Source organism: Podarcis liolepis, assembly GCF_965112155.1.
Source record: "Podarcis liolepis genome assembly, chromosome: 11".
In the NCBI taxonomy this organism is placed as follows: Eukaryota; Metazoa; Chordata; class Lepidosauria; order Squamata; family Lacertidae; genus Podarcis; species Podarcis liolepis.
The window spans coordinates 34,467,339-34,484,282 of NC_139565.1; the positions used below are offsets into that span (position 1 = coordinate 34,467,339).

The window sequence follows — 16,944 nt, forward strand, 5'->3', positions numbered from 1 at the left end:
ACATTTTCTGCTTGTTTGTTTGTTTGTTCTCACCATCCTGTACTTAGAAATTACTCTACACATGGATGATTCATTTACCTATTAATTCCATGAATCATCAGGTATAGAAGCAGCATATTTCTGAGTATTAAATGCCCGGGGGAAATAGTGGTGTAACCATAGTTTGTTTTGCCTATCTGTGTTCACTGACTGTAGTTTTAAAAATGTGCAATTTGTTGCAACATTCATTTTTCTTCCACTTAACTGAAATTGCATTCAGAATAAAACCTTTGGTATTTCTCATTTGTTTAATAGCTACATTAGCTATTTCTTGGAGAAATGCAAAATATCGTTTTTAAAAGACAGAAAACATGAAAGAAAGAAAAATTAATTAAACTTTCTAATTGATGGCCATTCACCGTCTTTTTGAACCTATCCATATACAGTGGTACCTTGGTTTTCGGACATCTCCATTGCCGAAAGCTTTGGCTTTTGAATGCCGAAATCTGGAAGTAAATGCTTCCGTTATCAAACATGCCTCAGAAGTCGAACAGTTTCTGCTGCATGTATCTGTTGTTTTTTACAATTTTCTCTATTGAATTGGTAGGCCACCTTTGCGCCTCAGTTTTCTAACGTTTCGGAAGTTGAACTGTCTTCCGGAGCAGATTACGTTCGAAAACCGAGGTTCCACTGTAAATCTCTTCATATGTCCCTAATAATACCAAATCATTCAAGCAAGACTTACTCAGATTTGCCTTTTAAAATATTTTCAAACCATTTGGCAAAATTGTATACTTTCACAGAAATTGTATACTTTCACAGAAACAATAATATCCAAATCCTTTCCTACAACAGTTTTAGCATAGAAACTGATTTAGTTATTTTAGCTTCAATATTCAATAAACATCTTAGTTTCACAAGGTGGAAACTAGTGTGAATCCTCAGATTCTTAATCAGAGAAAATTGAACTGAATAGCATGAAAATCAGTCAAGCTTTTGCTGAAAGTTTTAAAAAGAGACAGCTTTTATATGTCAGTATGTGTGCATTTATTTTGATGACCTTTATATCTGGAATACTTCAATAAAATATGACATAGCTCCAGAAGCATGTTGTTATACACCGGCATGTCTGGAGCACATGTCCTACAACATGGGTTTGTTGACTAGACTCATCTAGGGCTCTTTGTTTTAATTTTTGTTATAATTAGAAAGCGTTATATGAGTACACTTACAAAGTAAATAGCATTGGCCACTTTTAAGAACTCAAGCCTGACTTCCCTTCTCACAACAGATTGACATGCTTTCTCTTTGAATAGTACAATTCTTATAGCTGAGAATGCACACAGTCTAAGATGGTCATGTTACAGCTACGTACATTGGGTGATACCCAGTTATTCCTGTCCGCTAGTGACTTTTGCTTGTGCAACAGGACTTTCCTCTCCTTCTCCTCAGCCCACACACATCCCGGCACATCAGCTTCAAAGGGTTGAAGGATCTTACGAAACAAGCTTGGGGGAAGGTGCCCTGGGGTGAGGGAGACAAAGAGGAAATATTGGATATCACCCATGTGCTGTTTCATTCCCCACCCCCCAGGTAAATAGCGCAGTTTCCAGAATCGATTGCTATAAGTGACAGCCTAAGAGCTAGGTGGAGAGCACGTTTTCGTTTTGTCCTGAACACAGCAATGGGCTGTTCATAGGCATTTCAGTACATTTTTCGTGCCTTCTGAATAATTCCCCTGCTCTTTGCTGTAGATTGCTTATTAAGTAAACTTAGCAGTCATCTTATTCAGTATAAGTATATACTTCTAATGTTAAATACTAACACTAAATAGGCAGTTTACTTAAAAAAATAATCCATTTGAATCCCTCAAAATGTCTGTGGAATACAAAGTCAACTTTTGTGAAATGGATATTAAATCTGTCCCTCACAGACAATTGTGTTATCTACCATAAATGTTACAATCTCCATGAATCAATTAACATTTGTAAATGTGCCCCATATCCTCCCATTGTTAAGATAATAAGACTCTTAGGAAATGCTAAATAGTTTTATTAAAATTAGGGAGAGTGTAGAAACAATAATTGTTTTTAGTCAAGCAACTCAAATTCTGAAAATGAATGGCACTGGCCTATCCAATAATCAGATGTGTAGGGAAGTCATTAACCTGCTGTCCTTTCTTTCCCCCCTCCTCTTTGGTTTTGTTTTTTTGTTTTGTGGTAGTCTGACCCTTGGTTATCATTGCAGAACTATGGAGGTGCAATGAGACCCCCACTGAATGCTTTAGGTGGCCCCGGAATGCCTGGAATGAATATGTAAGTAAAAAGAAAAATGCCGCTAAAACATTTACAAAAAGAGACAATCTTGTTTTACATTAAACCTTATAACATGTAATTAAAAGATCAACCTTTAAAAAATAAACCAGAGTCAAATTGACATCCATCACAAGGCTTATCATGAATGTGTGCTGAACTTCTGGTGGCCCCTCTCACAGCAGATATGTCATCTACTCTACTATGGATAAAACATAGCAGGAGATCGTGACTATATTGAAAGTCAATTGCAGTTCTGCTTGTAGATTACAACAGAAGAACAATAACTGGGTTGCTCTGAAAGCAACCTGTATCTTCATTATGTTTGTGCCAATTGTACTACACCTTAGTATGGATAAAGAAAGGAAGGCATTGGATATGCAGAATGTTAGCAGTGTGGTAAAGATGGGGCAATTGGTGTCTGTCAGTATTACATGTTTCTGGAAGTAAGTGGAATTAAAGATGTAAATAGTTATGCATTTACTTTAGAAGTGTTTGTTATGTTAGTAAGTTAAATATGTCAAATAAAGGAAGCAAGACATTTAAGTAACATTGTAATAATATGCTACCTGTCAGACATATAGTTACTTGCTCTTTAGTTACCAGAAACAGCTTATTCTTCTTTGGTGTTTGCTTGTAGCTAAGTAAGATTGTTTTCCATGAATATGGTCTTAACAGCGTGTCTGTAGGTGACTGTGGAGGCCAATTCTGGATCCGCACATCCTCCGCACAGCGGAGACATAGGTTTCCAGGTGGGAGTTGATCACAGTGAGGATTTGCCAAAGGTGCCTTCCTCTTAGCTCGTTTCTCCCTTTTGTCCTGAGTTCGTGCTTCTTCAAAGTCCATTACACCTTGGGTAGAGGCTATTCTCCAATTGGAGCACTCGCAGGCCAGTGTTTCCCTGTTGTCAGTGTTTTTACTACATTTTTTTAAAGATTTGTCTTGAGAGTGTCTTTAACCTGTTTTGTTGTCCACTTTTGTTGTACGCTTTCCATTAAGTTGGCAATAGAGTAGTTGCTTTGGACGATAATCAGGCATCCAAACAACATGACCAGTCCAGTAAGTTGATGCTGAAGAATCGTTGCTTCGACACTGGTGATCTTTGCTTCTTCCAGTACACTGACATTAGTTTGCCTGTCTTCCCAAGTGATATATAATTTTTTTTGGAGACACCGTTGTTGGAATCTTTTGAGGAGTTGGAGATGGCATTTATGAGTGGTCCATGTTTCACAAACATAAAGTTAGTGTGTAGTACAATAGCTTTGTAAACAAGCATTTTGGTTTCCCTGTGAATGTCTCATTCCTCAAACACGCTACACTTCCATTGGGAGAAAGCTGAAGGACTTCCAACAACACAGGAGTGGCAAAGGATGCAAAAGCAAGTGGTGGATGGTATTAGATTAGGTGGTTTAAGAATCCTCTGTCCGGAAACCGTAGCTTTAAATTTCCCCCCACCCCCTTTCCCCCCTAAAATATTCTTTGTCTATCTTTCAATTAGATGGTGTAAGGTTGTGTCTATATTATATTTCTGGGGAAGTCTTTATTAGACTAGAGCAGTGTTTCCCAAACGTTTTTGGGCAACGGCACACCTGTTTACCAGGAAAAAATCTCGCGGCACACCACCATTAAAGCCCCGCCCCGTGACGTCAGCGCGCAGCGTCACGCCGGGAGGGACGCACAAAAGTGAAAGTTTTTTCCCTTCCCCTTGCCGGGGTGGGAGGAGGCAGCAGAGCGAGGGATTGAGGGACGACGGCAGCTGAGGCGGCGGCGGCTGTTGTGGTGGCGGCGATAGCGGGCGGAGGAGGAGCCGTCGCCGGGAGTTGCTGCTGCTGCTGTTGCTGCTGCTGCCCGGACATGCCGGCCTCCTCCTCCTCCGCTGTCTCGCGCTCCTCCCTTTTGCGCGCGCTGCCCCGCCGCTCGGCACCAGCACCGCGGAGCCGCCCCCGGCTCGACGCGGATCCTCGCCGCCGCCGCCTCTCGCCGCCCGACTCGCCCGCCTCCCTCCCACGGCACACCAGCCGGTGTCTCACGGCACACTAGTGTGCCGGGGAACACCGGTTGGGAAACACTGGACTAGAGGATGCTACTGGCCTCTATATTAAGAGCAGGATCCAACACTCCACAAAAAGACTTCCACTCTCAGAATTGTATTTTACCTTCCACTTACCTCTCCTGCAGCTCAAATTATATTGTGAACTTTTATATTTTAGGGGTCCGGGAGGTGGTAGACCTTGGCCAAACCCTACAAATGCCAATTCTGTAAGTATATATCAAGATGTACTGGAATTTGTAATCCTGTTTTATGCCTTTTGAAAAAAGCAAAAAGCAAAACTTACTGTTAAGTTGCTCATAACTTTATCAACATACCTTCTGACTCAGGAATACTATCTGTATCATTCTGCTCCCTGAAGATACACATCCGAGGGCCTTTTCATAAGCTGAATTCAGTACCTGTTGTAGGTCTATTTTCATCTTCCTTGCATTTAGCTTTTCTATTTCTGTTTCAGGTGGCTTTTGGTGACAAGGCAGTTGGGTTACCTGTTTACCCATTCCTTATAATCTTATAATTATCACTACTTTAAAAATAGCCTCTTATGCTGCTGTTCTAAGTTTATTATGTTTTGATACCTTAATTGTTTGGTGGTGTTTTTTTATTTTGTTAGCTTCCTTTGTTTTGTTTTTTTTATAGAAAGGTGATATAAAATAAGTTGCTACTCCTCATAGTATGAACTCAGCTGTTTTGTTTAACAAAGATTCTTCCATTCTTGATTCTGCTGATTTATACAGAACATTTAAAACCACAAAATGCTTTCTGACAACAATTGCTGCATGGAAAAACCATAATAAAATGTTCATATTCAGCTTTACTTAATACGATTTAAATAGTGGAAATGGCAGTAGTAAGATGGCATTTATTTATTTATTTATTTATTTATTTATTTATTTATTTATTTTTAGGGCACTTATATATAACTTGATCACTGGTATTTTTTAGCAGTGATTTGCTGACTTGTTCTTCTTTCTAGAAACTATTTTTTAATTTCAAAATGAAGCATTTTTAAAAATAAAAGAATTATATCTCAAAGGGAATAAAGCTCAGTTTTCTTTTCTTTTCTTTTCTTTTTCAGATACCATACTCTTCTGCGTCACCTGGGAATTATGTAGTGAGTATGCTTGTGTGTGTCCGCTTATATATGTGCAGTCATTAGCATAAATGCTACGTTTCATTTGGGTTAAGAAATGGTTGTCCAGATGTTGAGGAAAACCCATGTGTATTGGTTGAGAAGTGAACAGCTGATCTGTTTTGTATCATTGCGTCTGCTATATATTTGTAGTACATATGTTGATGTTCATTAGTAAAACAGTTAACAGTCTTGCCAAAATTGCCCTGAATGCTGGGTTTTACTTCAGCATATGTTCTCTAACTGGTACAATGCATAGTCTTCAATAATGAAAAAGTAAAAGCAGCTGTTTTGAGGAACACAATTATGAGCTTGAATTTAAGAAATTTCATTTGTATTGAAGGGTCTAAAATGTATCTAACAATATAGTCACAAATAAAATTTTGTGCAGTATGAGAACATGTTTCACACTTTTTCTGTTCTGACTTATTTTATTTTCTTCACTTAAACTGAGTGGGACTTGAAAACCTGATCTTAAGTGGCAGAATCACCATTGTAATCATCAGAATAATTGGTTTAGGGAATGTAGCTAGTTTTTTTATCTAAAACTTTTGTTATTAAATATTTACATCCAGTGATTTTAGAGGATTATTAGAACTATGTCATAACGATACACATAGCAGATAGCCATACTGGCACAGATTGAATAGCATGACTTGGTTATACATCTGACATCCACAATTGCCACCAGCCTCATCCTGCAAAGTAGAATCCAGTAGGGCAGAAAAGGGAGAGGCCTGGCGTGGCCAGAGAGTTAAAGCTCTGTACCCAGCCCAGTACCCTGCATATTTCCCCTTGCGTGGTCATCAAGTCAATCATTTGACCAGGAAGGGGGCCAGAGGAAGGTGTGTGGGTGTGTGAAAGAGAGGTGTGACCATGCCCACCACTGGGATCACCCTCCTCCCCCAGGATGAGGTATTTGCATTAAAAGAGGTTAGCCACCCCTGGTCTAGATAACTGGAGGTAGCAAAAGTGTCAAGATCACCACCTGCTGTGAAACCTTAATATGCTTGTGTGTAAAAAACATGGTTATCAAGCTTGCCAAATTTACTAGAATATTTAGGTGTGCTCTTTATAGAGGGATGCGGGTGGCACTGTGGGTTATACCACAGAGCCTAGGACTTGCCGATCAGAAGGTCGGTGGTTTGAATCCCTGCGACGAGGTGAGCTCCCGTTGCTCGGTCCCTGCTTCTGCCAACCTAGCAGTTCGAAAGCACGTCAAAGTGCAAGTAGATAAATAGGTACCACTCCAGCGGGAAGGTAAACAGCATTTCCGTGCGCTGCTCTGGTTTGCCAGAAGCGGCTTAGTCATGCTGGCCACATGACCCGGAAGCTGTACGCCAGCTCCCTTGGCTAATAAAGCGAGATGAGCGCCGCAACCCCAGAGTCGGCCACAACTGGACCTAATGGTCAGGGGTCCCTTTACCTTTACCTATATAGAGTGTACAAAGTTGAACCTGAATTCACAGTTAAAAGTGGTGGCAAATTTGACATGTGAGAGAAATTAGCAATTAAGATGTAAGTACAGTCATACCTCGGGTTACGGACACTTCAGCTTGCGCGTTTTCGGGTTGCACACCGCGCCGAACCCGGAAGTACTGGAACAGGTTACTTCCGGGTTTCAGCGCATGTGCAGAAACACTAAATTACGCTTTGTGCAGAAGCGCCGAATCGTGACACGCGCGTGCGCAGACGCAGCACTGCGAAGGCTGCGGGTTGCGACTGTACCTCTTGCACGGCTCACGTTCGCAACCCGAGCATCCACTGTAAGTCTGTCTTACTGTTTCCCTCCCCCCCCAGTTGTCAGTAGTGTAATTTGATCCCCAGATGGAATCTGATAAGGAAGGATACAAATTTCTTGGCTGACCTTGCTATCTAAGCCAAAACCAAATTTTATGTTTGTCTTCTTATCCCCTTTGCTTGCTATTTTAGCTGCCATGTGGCTAATGCACTTGGGATCCTTAACTGACTGGCGTAAGGAAGGCACAGAACTTACATGCCTGACACACACACCCTCCCCTCCCAACTTGGTTAAAGTGCCCTTGGTGCTTCTACCAGTCATGGTTCAAGTAAGCTCAGCTGCTACTTTAAAAACAATATAGACATATATTTGCACATAACTGGGGAGTTCCATGTGTATGTAGAAATTGCTCTCATATTTTTGGATAGCCTTGTTTCACTTCCAAATTGATAAGCACTCAACTATCTGAGTGAATGAATGATGAAATAAAATATGTTAATTCTGTCACGTGGGGAAACCCTTCAAAAGCATATTGTTTACTTCAGTCTCTTCACTGATCCTGACTGCTCTTTTGTGTGTTTATTAATTAAATGGTTTGGTTTGGTTTTTAGGGTCCACCAGGAGGCGGGGGGCCACCGGGAACACCCATCATGCCTAGTCCAGCAGGTATCCCAATTTTGACCAGAAAATGTCAAAGCAATGCAAAATATTTTTTTTTAAATGTACGTCATTTTTTTAAATTCTGGAAATGCATGATTTAGGCAACCAATAATTAAAATGCATACACAGGTAAGAGAAATTTATGTAATTTTGCTTAACATTTTAGCAATCACTTTAGGATTCTGAACCACTTCCATCTTCCTATACATGGATGCAGCTTATAATTTTATTAATTATGGAAGACTAACTCAGCTTTATGAATCATTCTTTCAAACCTGAATATGTTTGAAAGTAGAGCATCCACAACAGGCAGAAATTACCAAGAAGGCAGGAACTGTTTGACTTTGGCCCAGTGCCAAATTGTGTCTTGTTAAATCATAGCTGGTTCTCCTCTGTACCTCTTCAGTTCTTCCATTTTGAAAGGCCAGACTTCTCATTGTCATTGCTTCTTGCACAAACATTGGGAAAGTGCCTTCTCACAAACCATTAATGGAGCAAGTAAAGCAGATTGGATATTGGTGCCCTTCAGTTTGAATACTAATGGATTCTCATCTGGGTTCAGTTATTTTCCATGTTAAAGAAGGAAACTGCTGCTGGTCCATGCCTATGCAATATTTGCTCCTGTTTTCCTTTTAACATCTGCAACAAATCCCTTATCAAGCATTTGCTAACAGTCTAGCCAAATGCTGCTTATAAGCAAAATACATTACAGTTGGTGTTAACAATAATGTGTACTGTACGTCCAATTTGAGAGCAGTTCTGAAATGTGTTCTTCCGTGGCACTGTAAGCATGCCTTGAATTAATAGCTCATTGTGTTCATTGGCTGTTTTCCATTGAAGATGTGTGACCTCCTACGTATATTTTTGTTTCAGATTCAACCAACTCCGGAGACAATATGTACACTTTAATGAATGCAGTTCCTCCTGGACCCAACAGACCTAATGTAAATATCAGAAATGAAAACACATATTTAAATTGTGCAGCTTAAACACTAGTGTATGAAACATTATTCTTTTATGTCTTATCTCCCTTTATGTGAAAGAACATGACTTATATACATGCCAACATTGCTCCACTAAATTTTCATTAATATAGAAATGTTTGCAGTGGCTGCTCCAAGGCCATACTCTGATGTAATGATGTTAACATAAATATTGCTTATGTGAGTATCTCTCGTGGTTTAGGTAATTTCCTAGCTCTTTTTCTAGCTATTTCTGGAGATAATTATTTTTACTGTTTAAATACAGTATTGACAGAAATAGAAACAAGATTGTTATTCATATTCCAGTTTTTTACCATGCAGTTTATTCTTTACCATAGATTTATTAAGTGGTGAAAGTTACTTAATAGCATGTAGTATGATGTATTTTAACTTTCTGCAGTTTCCAATGGGACCAGGGTCTGACGGCCCTATGGGTGGATTGGGTGGCATGGATTCACATCATATGAATGGATCATTAGGTAAGAGTACTACACCTTGACTTCTTAACTCTGTGCTGCGTTCATTTCAGAATGTCTTGTTTTGAATTACTTCCATTGCGTTTTCAAAATTTCCTTTGCAGCCAGGGAAGTTGATTTCTAAATGGCAATTCTCAGGTTTCTAGCAAAAAAAACCCTGACATACAAAATATATACTTGGGATTCCTATCGTGCTTTATAAATTAAGTTGCATGTGTTTTAGAAGTTAAAATAAAACTGCACAGGTGGAAAGCCCCAACATGCTATGATTCTGGAGTAAGGTTTCATGATAACATGCCAGGAAATTTAAAAGTCCTGGAAGTTCTCTCCTTAAAGTTAAGGTGAAAATAAAATAAAATAAACAACTGAGGGTTGAGTTACAAAATCAAAATACTGAAAGCCAGGGCAGAGTGGGAAAGTCTGTTTATGCGGAGGGGGAGAGCTTTTGCTCATTTGGCAACTGGTGGGGTGTTTGACAGTACTGTTTTACTTGGGTTGACCACTTCTTTCTCATCCATGATAATGCAACCAGTTTCATACAGAGATGTTGCCACAATACAGCAGACAGACGGTAAACAACTGTGACTTTTGTTCATTTCCCATGAGCAAGGATGTCAAAACAACAACTCCTCTGCTGGTGGTGGCATGCTCTGGGTGTGAATTTACCAAAAAAAAAAAAAAGTCAAGCAGAATGCAGAAAAATGGCATACATCTTGTTTCAATTTACTCATCTTGGCTGTCCCAACTTGAGCTGTAGCAATAGGTTAAAAAAAGAAAAAGCATATATTCTTTTGCAGTATATCATAACCTAAAGGAAAAAAGTTAAATATTCAGTAGAAAAAAATGATTTTTAAAATGTAAAAACATTGGATGATATATTCAGCTAAGCTCTGAGTAGGCTGTATGATTTAGATGTTTGTGGAATTATTAACTGGGTACTGGGACTTGACCTGGAGGTATCCTACAACCTCCTTCCTGCCTTACCTTTCTCTGGTCCCTGGGAATCCACCCACCGAGCTCAAGTTGGTACAGCTCAAGCAGGTATGTTTAAAGTTCAACGGACTCTTTATTGAGAGCATGTACACTGTCTCACACAGACTTCACACAACTATATAAAGAAAAAACCAACAAAAGGTTTCTTATATATGCTTCTAATTACATAGTCTACTACTAGAAGTACAACTCAAGCAGGTATGTTTAAAGTTCAATGGACTCTTTATTGAGAGCACGTACACTGTCTCACACAGACTTCACACAACTATATAAAGAAAAAACCAACAAAAGGTTTCTTATATATGCTTCTAATTACATAGTCTACTACTAGAAGTGGTCTCCCAGGGGATAATCCAACACAGAAATAATCCAAAAAAGCAAAGCACCAAAATAATTCCAAAAAGTAGTCTACTGGTCAAGGTCAAAAGATTCACCTGCCCTTTATATGCAGTTGTTTGTACTCTAACACTGGACCTCTTGATAGAATGGTATCTGTAGGATTCCTTGATAGGCTCCCTAAGCTTCCCCTTTTGCTTTAACGATGACCTTAGCTGAAACTCCTGGTGTCTGGGTCTTGTACCACTTTTCCAATTCACGCTCTAGCCAACCTGAAATCTTCCCATATTTCCTGATATGATACATCTAGCTACTTACTATGAAATAGCAAATACCTACACCTCCCATTTCAACCTTTATGTGCCCAAGCCATCGCTGATAACTGATTTTATGCCTAAACTTGCAGCGTCATGCTATTGATAGTGATTTATTGGACCCATTGAAATTGAAAGGCTCATAATTGTGGCAATATTTAAGGTATTCACGTTTGGAAAAGACTCAGTGATGAAGTCCACAACTAAATCTTCATTTTAATTTTAGGCTCAGGAGACATGGACAGTATCTCCAAAGTAAGTATATATTTGATGTTTGGCACTGATTTTCTCTAAGCAGATTTATTACGGTGGTTAAACACTTAAAAACAAACGAACACCTTGTTTAAAATGAAGTAGTTGTTATTGGATTATCAACACTTTGAGGGCATTATGCAAACGAGATTATCATTTTATAGAAGGTTGAAACTAAATCTTGATACGTGTTCCATTAAATGGATTTAGCTTATTGATTTTCCTGAATATAAGGGATTATTTTCCTGATGATCTCTAATCACTTACCCTATTTGTGATCAATGTATTAAACTGCATGTATTCAGTATTGATGATGCAAATGCCATAATCCAGACAGCTGCATTAAGTATGTTCAACGCTTTTCGCCTTGCCATCCTGAAACTACCAAGTATAACCCCCATCAATATGCCACCTCACAAACCAGAAGTTAACACCTTTTGGAGGCACATTCTGATTTTTGGTTTGTAGCCAGAGGTGTCTTTAATAGGGGTTCTAAGAGAAACTAGCCATCTATTGGTGGTGCACTATGTGAGAGATCATAGAGGAAGAGGTCTGCTTTGGACCTCATATGGCAAATATAAAATATATGTCAATCACTCGTGAGAATGGAGGCAAGAATAGAATGTGGCAGTGCTATGGGTTTTATATTTTCGCCCTTGAATTCTTTCATCTACATAAAACAAGAATGAATTCACACATACAGCATTGCTCTCCTGTTGTGTTCTTCAAATAGAACTCTCCCAGTAATATGAGCATGAGCAATCAGCCCGGGACCCCTCGAGATGATGGTGAAATGGGTGGAAACTTTCTAAACCCTTTTCAGAGTGAGAGTGTAAGTATTATATTTTATTTTTTGGTTGCTACTGAATAACTTGCACATGTTTATATTACTTTCAGTCCTTTAGAAAGCTTACAATCATGGCAATCAAACAAATTTGAACATAGCACACATCAGATGTTTTTCAGAAGAGAATCCAGAGATTGGCTGTTAGGACCTTTTTCTTTTAAAAGCTTGCTATTTCCTGGAGACGTTTTAGGCCATTGTTGTTCCACCACCTACTTGAGCTAAATGTTGTTGTTTTTTGCAAATTTTCCTGCAGTTTATTTGATGCGTTTAAAGAAAAGGTTGAAAATGGATTTTTGCAACCCATCCATTTAGATGTTTGAGACGATAACTTTCACACAGTTGGCCTAGTTTATTTGGGATATGAAGGCCAAAGATGACTAGAAAAGATCCATAAAATACTGAAATAGTGAAAGCATCATGCAAATGGCATACACAGTAACATGAAAAATGTGTATAATGTGTGAAGATTGTAGTATAGATTCTGCTTATGGATAAAATGGTTTTATGAAGCTTAAAATATAGACCTATTTATTGTATATTATACACCCACACACCAATTATTAGCCTGTTATCAGTTATTGTGCTAGGATCACCGTGCTTTGTCAATTCTGACAAATTAGCTGTTTTTTTACTTCCTTCTTTCCACAAGTAAAGATTGTCTTGTTGATGATTTTGCAGAAAATAGTATAATGGTGGCATGGCTGTTCTCAGAAAGTTCCAATCTGTTTCTTCAACATTTTTCTGAACTTGTATACAGAATTTATTGAAGAGGGCTGAATTCGTAGTGAAGTATATATGGACCTGTCTGATACCCTGTTATCAGCAAAGGAATACAGACCAGTGTCACAAAGCAACAGATAATTTTCAAGCTCTTAAGTATTAATTTGAAAGGGAGAAAAAAAAAACACCAAAGTTTTGGTGCAAACAGATTCATTGTGATGGTGGTGACAAACAATTTTGAAAACTGCTTTACACTGCATTTGGAAGTATGAAGATTGGCTATATGAAGATTTGCAACCTATATAGGCAAGGATACCATTAAGTGAAAGTGTCCCTACCATACTGTGCCTTTGGGGTCAGTAACAGAATGAAGATGTGACCATGGTGAATGTGATATACATTTCCTCACATACAGTGTGTTGCCAAAGACTACCAGATATCTATATTGATAAACTGATGTCAGTTTTTCTGAGCAGACGATGCCAACCCATAATGCTCTATAGTCAGCATGGTGTCCCTTCTAGATGCCTGGCCACACTCCCATCAGTCCCAGCCATCATGGCCTCTGATCACAGATAATGGAAGTTGTAGCTCACCATGGATGTGGTCCTTGCTCTTCTACCCCACAAATTATTAGGCTGCTATGATGAAGCACACTTTGATGGGCAGGATTAGTGTTCTTTCCCATAGTGGGCATGCTGGATATGAAGAAAATAGACTGGCTACTGCTTGGATTAGTAGACTTTAGTACATGATAGGAACATGAAGGCAGTGCACTATAGCAGCGAGCAGATGAACTCTTAAACAGTGAGTTGTTCTTCCACTGTCATTCAGCTGTTTCCGCAGAGTCATGAAAATGTCGTTGACAGAGGTAGATAATCCTATAATTCAGAATGAAATATATTTGAAAGTTGGGTTAGGATGGTTTGAGTTTTAAATAGGTACACAGGTAAATGTGTTCCTGGGCATATTGTATTCCTGGGAGCACTTCATTCATGCTGGAAAATTGCTGCAGCTGATCAGCCCTTTGGATTGGAGAGCAGTGGAAGACACACTATGCAGCAAAGAAACAGGCACGGCCTTGGATAGGATACTGCCTGGCTGTTTTGAGTTGCAAGGGGAAAAGGTGGGATATAAATATATAACTATAATGTAAGAATGGAATTAACTGTAATAAACACTTTGTTCCATTTTTATCCCACTTTTCAGCAAACCTTTATCCCAAAGCAGTTTACAATAATAAAAAAATCTAATTAAAAACACAATAGGGTGTGGGGGAGTATGTCTTTTCCTTTAGACCTAATTATTAAACAGTTGTACACTGATAGGATGCCATAGTGATATCCTTGGATAATTAGCTGTTCATGTTTCTTCCTGTTCCTATTTTGTTGCAAATTAAAATAAACTTCCCTTGAGACACTAAAACATGAACTATAACCTTGTTGTGTGTGCTATTTTTGTACATGCTCTGAGTGTGCTGTTCCATTTTTTCTCTCTTAACATTACTGCATTGCCAAGTAATGCTCTTTTCCCATGAGAACATAGGCAGTTGTCACTTATTATAAACTATATTTTCAAATGTGCATTTGTTTACGTTCTACTATTAGTGGAGAAAAAAGTGGACTACATGTCTGCAAAGAACCACAAATACTTCTACATTATTACTGCTGGTTGCTGAATTGTTTTTAATTTTTTTGAATTTAATATTTGCTTATGTGATTTTATTGTTTAGATAAAATTATTTTTGAGTTAACATTATACAAATTAACCTAAATAAAGAATTAGATGCTACTACTGATAGGCAACAGTGATGCATAATGCTTTGCCAAATAAACATTAACTCCATGCAGATATGACTGATTAGCTAAATGGTGTATAATAAGGAGAATTGTAGATAAAATTCATAAATTATTTTATCCATAGGCTACACCTTTTTCACATGGCTATAAGTGGTTTTTCCTTTGGTTTTATTTTGTTTCTTGCATGATGCTTCCACTAGCTTTTCTATTTCATTGTGGATCTCTTCCAGTCATTTAAAACCTTCTTGGCCCCTAAATATGGCAAAAGTTATGAGTTATATTCCAAACTCTTCAAACGACATGATATAATTTTTTTGTTTAGGTCTGTTCTTTGAAATGCATCCCAACACTAGACTCTGACTTTTAGCCAATGGACATCAAGGCTATTGGCTACCTAAATCAACTGAAAAAAGTCATTCTGAAATGGCTGAATTAAAATACGTTCCTGAGCACATTTGTGTTAGTCTTTTTAAGATAATGATAAACAATAATGCCCTCTAGTGTTCATTCACAAATAATTTTACCTATTGCACTGAAGGTAGATATTTTCATGAGTCTTCAAAATATGCTCATACTCCATTCTTTAAGGTTAGATTTTGAACTCTTAATGAATCCTATATTTTTAAAAATCAGTTATGCTGATTTTCAAGCAAAGTTTCATATTTCCAGAACTATTGTATGCTTTTTCATTGAGTGTCTGTCACAAGTACGCCGTTGTATGAATTAGCAGTGAGAAAAAGATCACTACAATTATTATTTTTTACAAGGTGTAATTATTAAAAAATGAATTAAACCGGCTTAATGTAAAATCTGAGTTGTATCCAGCAGTGCCACTCAAGCTTATGGTAAAATTTCCATCAGCTGATGGGAAGGGGAACAGTTATTATTGTTATTGTTATTGATATTGATATCCCCAACTCTGCTCTAGAGGATTGCAAGTCCCTCAAGAGCAAGTTGGGTAGAGGGGGGGAGGGGTATAAGGGGGATTGCCAAAAGAGGCTTCCTTCTCCATTCCACGTACAGAAGACTTACTGTAAGCAGAGCAACACTAAGGGTGTTGCTAAAAGATATAGCTCTCTTAGATTTAATCCCATAATACTAAAATAAATGTAGTTGTCCTTACCTCACAATTCAGCATAATTCACTTAGAAATTGGATGGAACAAATCAGTTTTGGAAAATGGGGAAGGGAGCTAAATGAATTGGCATGTGAAGTCATTTTATTGAATATATTATTTTGCCCACTATTATAAGTTGCCCTAATACTGCTACCCACTGACTTTCTGCTTGGCTGATTTTAAGGATCTTAGTCCTGCTATACAGTAAATGAAGCTGAGGAAAACTTGGGAGCTTTTTTATGTGGATATTTAAAATCATTCTACAGTTTGACCTTACGTCTCACTGCAAATTTTACCAAGTCTTTGAGATGCAGCTGAATAGAAATCCAATTAAAAGGTTGTTTAAAAGACTTTCCCTGAATAGCTACCATATATTTGCTAACCTACTGATATCCCAGCACACTGATTTCTCTGTTGCTTTCAGTGTAGCCATTAAGTATCAAAATCAGCTTTGTTGAGTTGCAACATCTACAGGAGTTCTGCCTAAAACTAAATACTGTACTTGATGTGGCATTTCAATTCACTTGGCACTTAAAACATTTAACTCTTTAGCAGTGTGATTATGGGTGTCAGATTCAAGTGCTATGAATAAATACTGTGTTGCAAAGTGCGCTAGTCCAGGTTCTGTGATGAAGTATGTTCGTATTAAACAAAAGCCAAAGTATGTATCTGAAATAATGCCAAATGAATATGGTTAATTATCATCAACTGGTGCCCTATTGCTGTTAGGAGTATCCTACTCTCATGTAGGACCTTGGCAGAGACACATGCCCAACTGGCATGTTCTCTCCCTCCTGGTCAATCGTTCAGGAGCTTCAAAAGCTTTCTTCTGCCCAAACATCACAGTGACTAATGCCAAAAGGCATTAGTACACTCAGGGAACCGCAGAGTATTCACAGTTTGCATAACAGAACCAATAGCACAGCATATAATACACTCGGAGTATTCTGATTTAGCTTCTGCCTCTATCTCATCAGACAGCAAAGAGAGAAAACAAAGGGCAATAGTCCCACTTCACATAACACAGTAACATAAACATCCTGTCTCCGTCACTTCCCACACTGTGGAATGAAAACATACACCATCATGTGATAGACAACAATCTCATGACTGCAAACATGGGGAATGAATCTCCAACAAATACTTGGACAGCTGGTGTCCTCTCTATATGTTGTGGACTACAACTCTGATCAGCCCCAGCCAGCTTGGCTAATGGTCAGGGATTATGGAAGT

General features: G+C 38.5%; 1 protein-coding gene across 10 annotated transcripts in view; it reads left to right on the forward strand.

Annotated features, from left to right (window-relative positions):
- Window positions 1–16,944, forward strand: part of SSBP2 (single stranded DNA binding protein 2) — a 117,797-nt gene that overhangs the window by 86,647 nt on the left and 14,206 nt on the right. For 6 of the 10 annotated variants that reach the window (XM_083465466.1, XM_083465471.1, XM_083465469.1 and 3 more), the window contains 8 exons: window positions 2,203–2,294; window positions 4,502–4,550; window positions 5,420–5,455; window positions 7,826–7,880; window positions 8,748–8,818; window positions 9,258–9,336; window positions 11,203–11,231; window positions 11,962–12,060. In XM_083465466.1, coding sequence (XP_083321592.1) covers window positions 2,203–2,294; window positions 4,502–4,550; window positions 5,420–5,455; window positions 7,826–7,880; window positions 8,748–8,818; window positions 9,258–9,336; window positions 11,203–11,231; window positions 11,962–12,060 — 510 coding nt within the window. The remainder of the gene's footprint in view (window positions 1–2,202; window positions 2,295–4,501; window positions 4,551–5,419; window positions 5,456–7,825; window positions 7,881–8,747; window positions 8,819–9,257; window positions 9,337–11,202; window positions 11,232–11,961; window positions 12,061–16,944) is intronic. The other 4 variants (XM_083465468.1, XM_083465470.1, XM_083465472.1 and 1 more) reach the window with 1 other exon arrangement.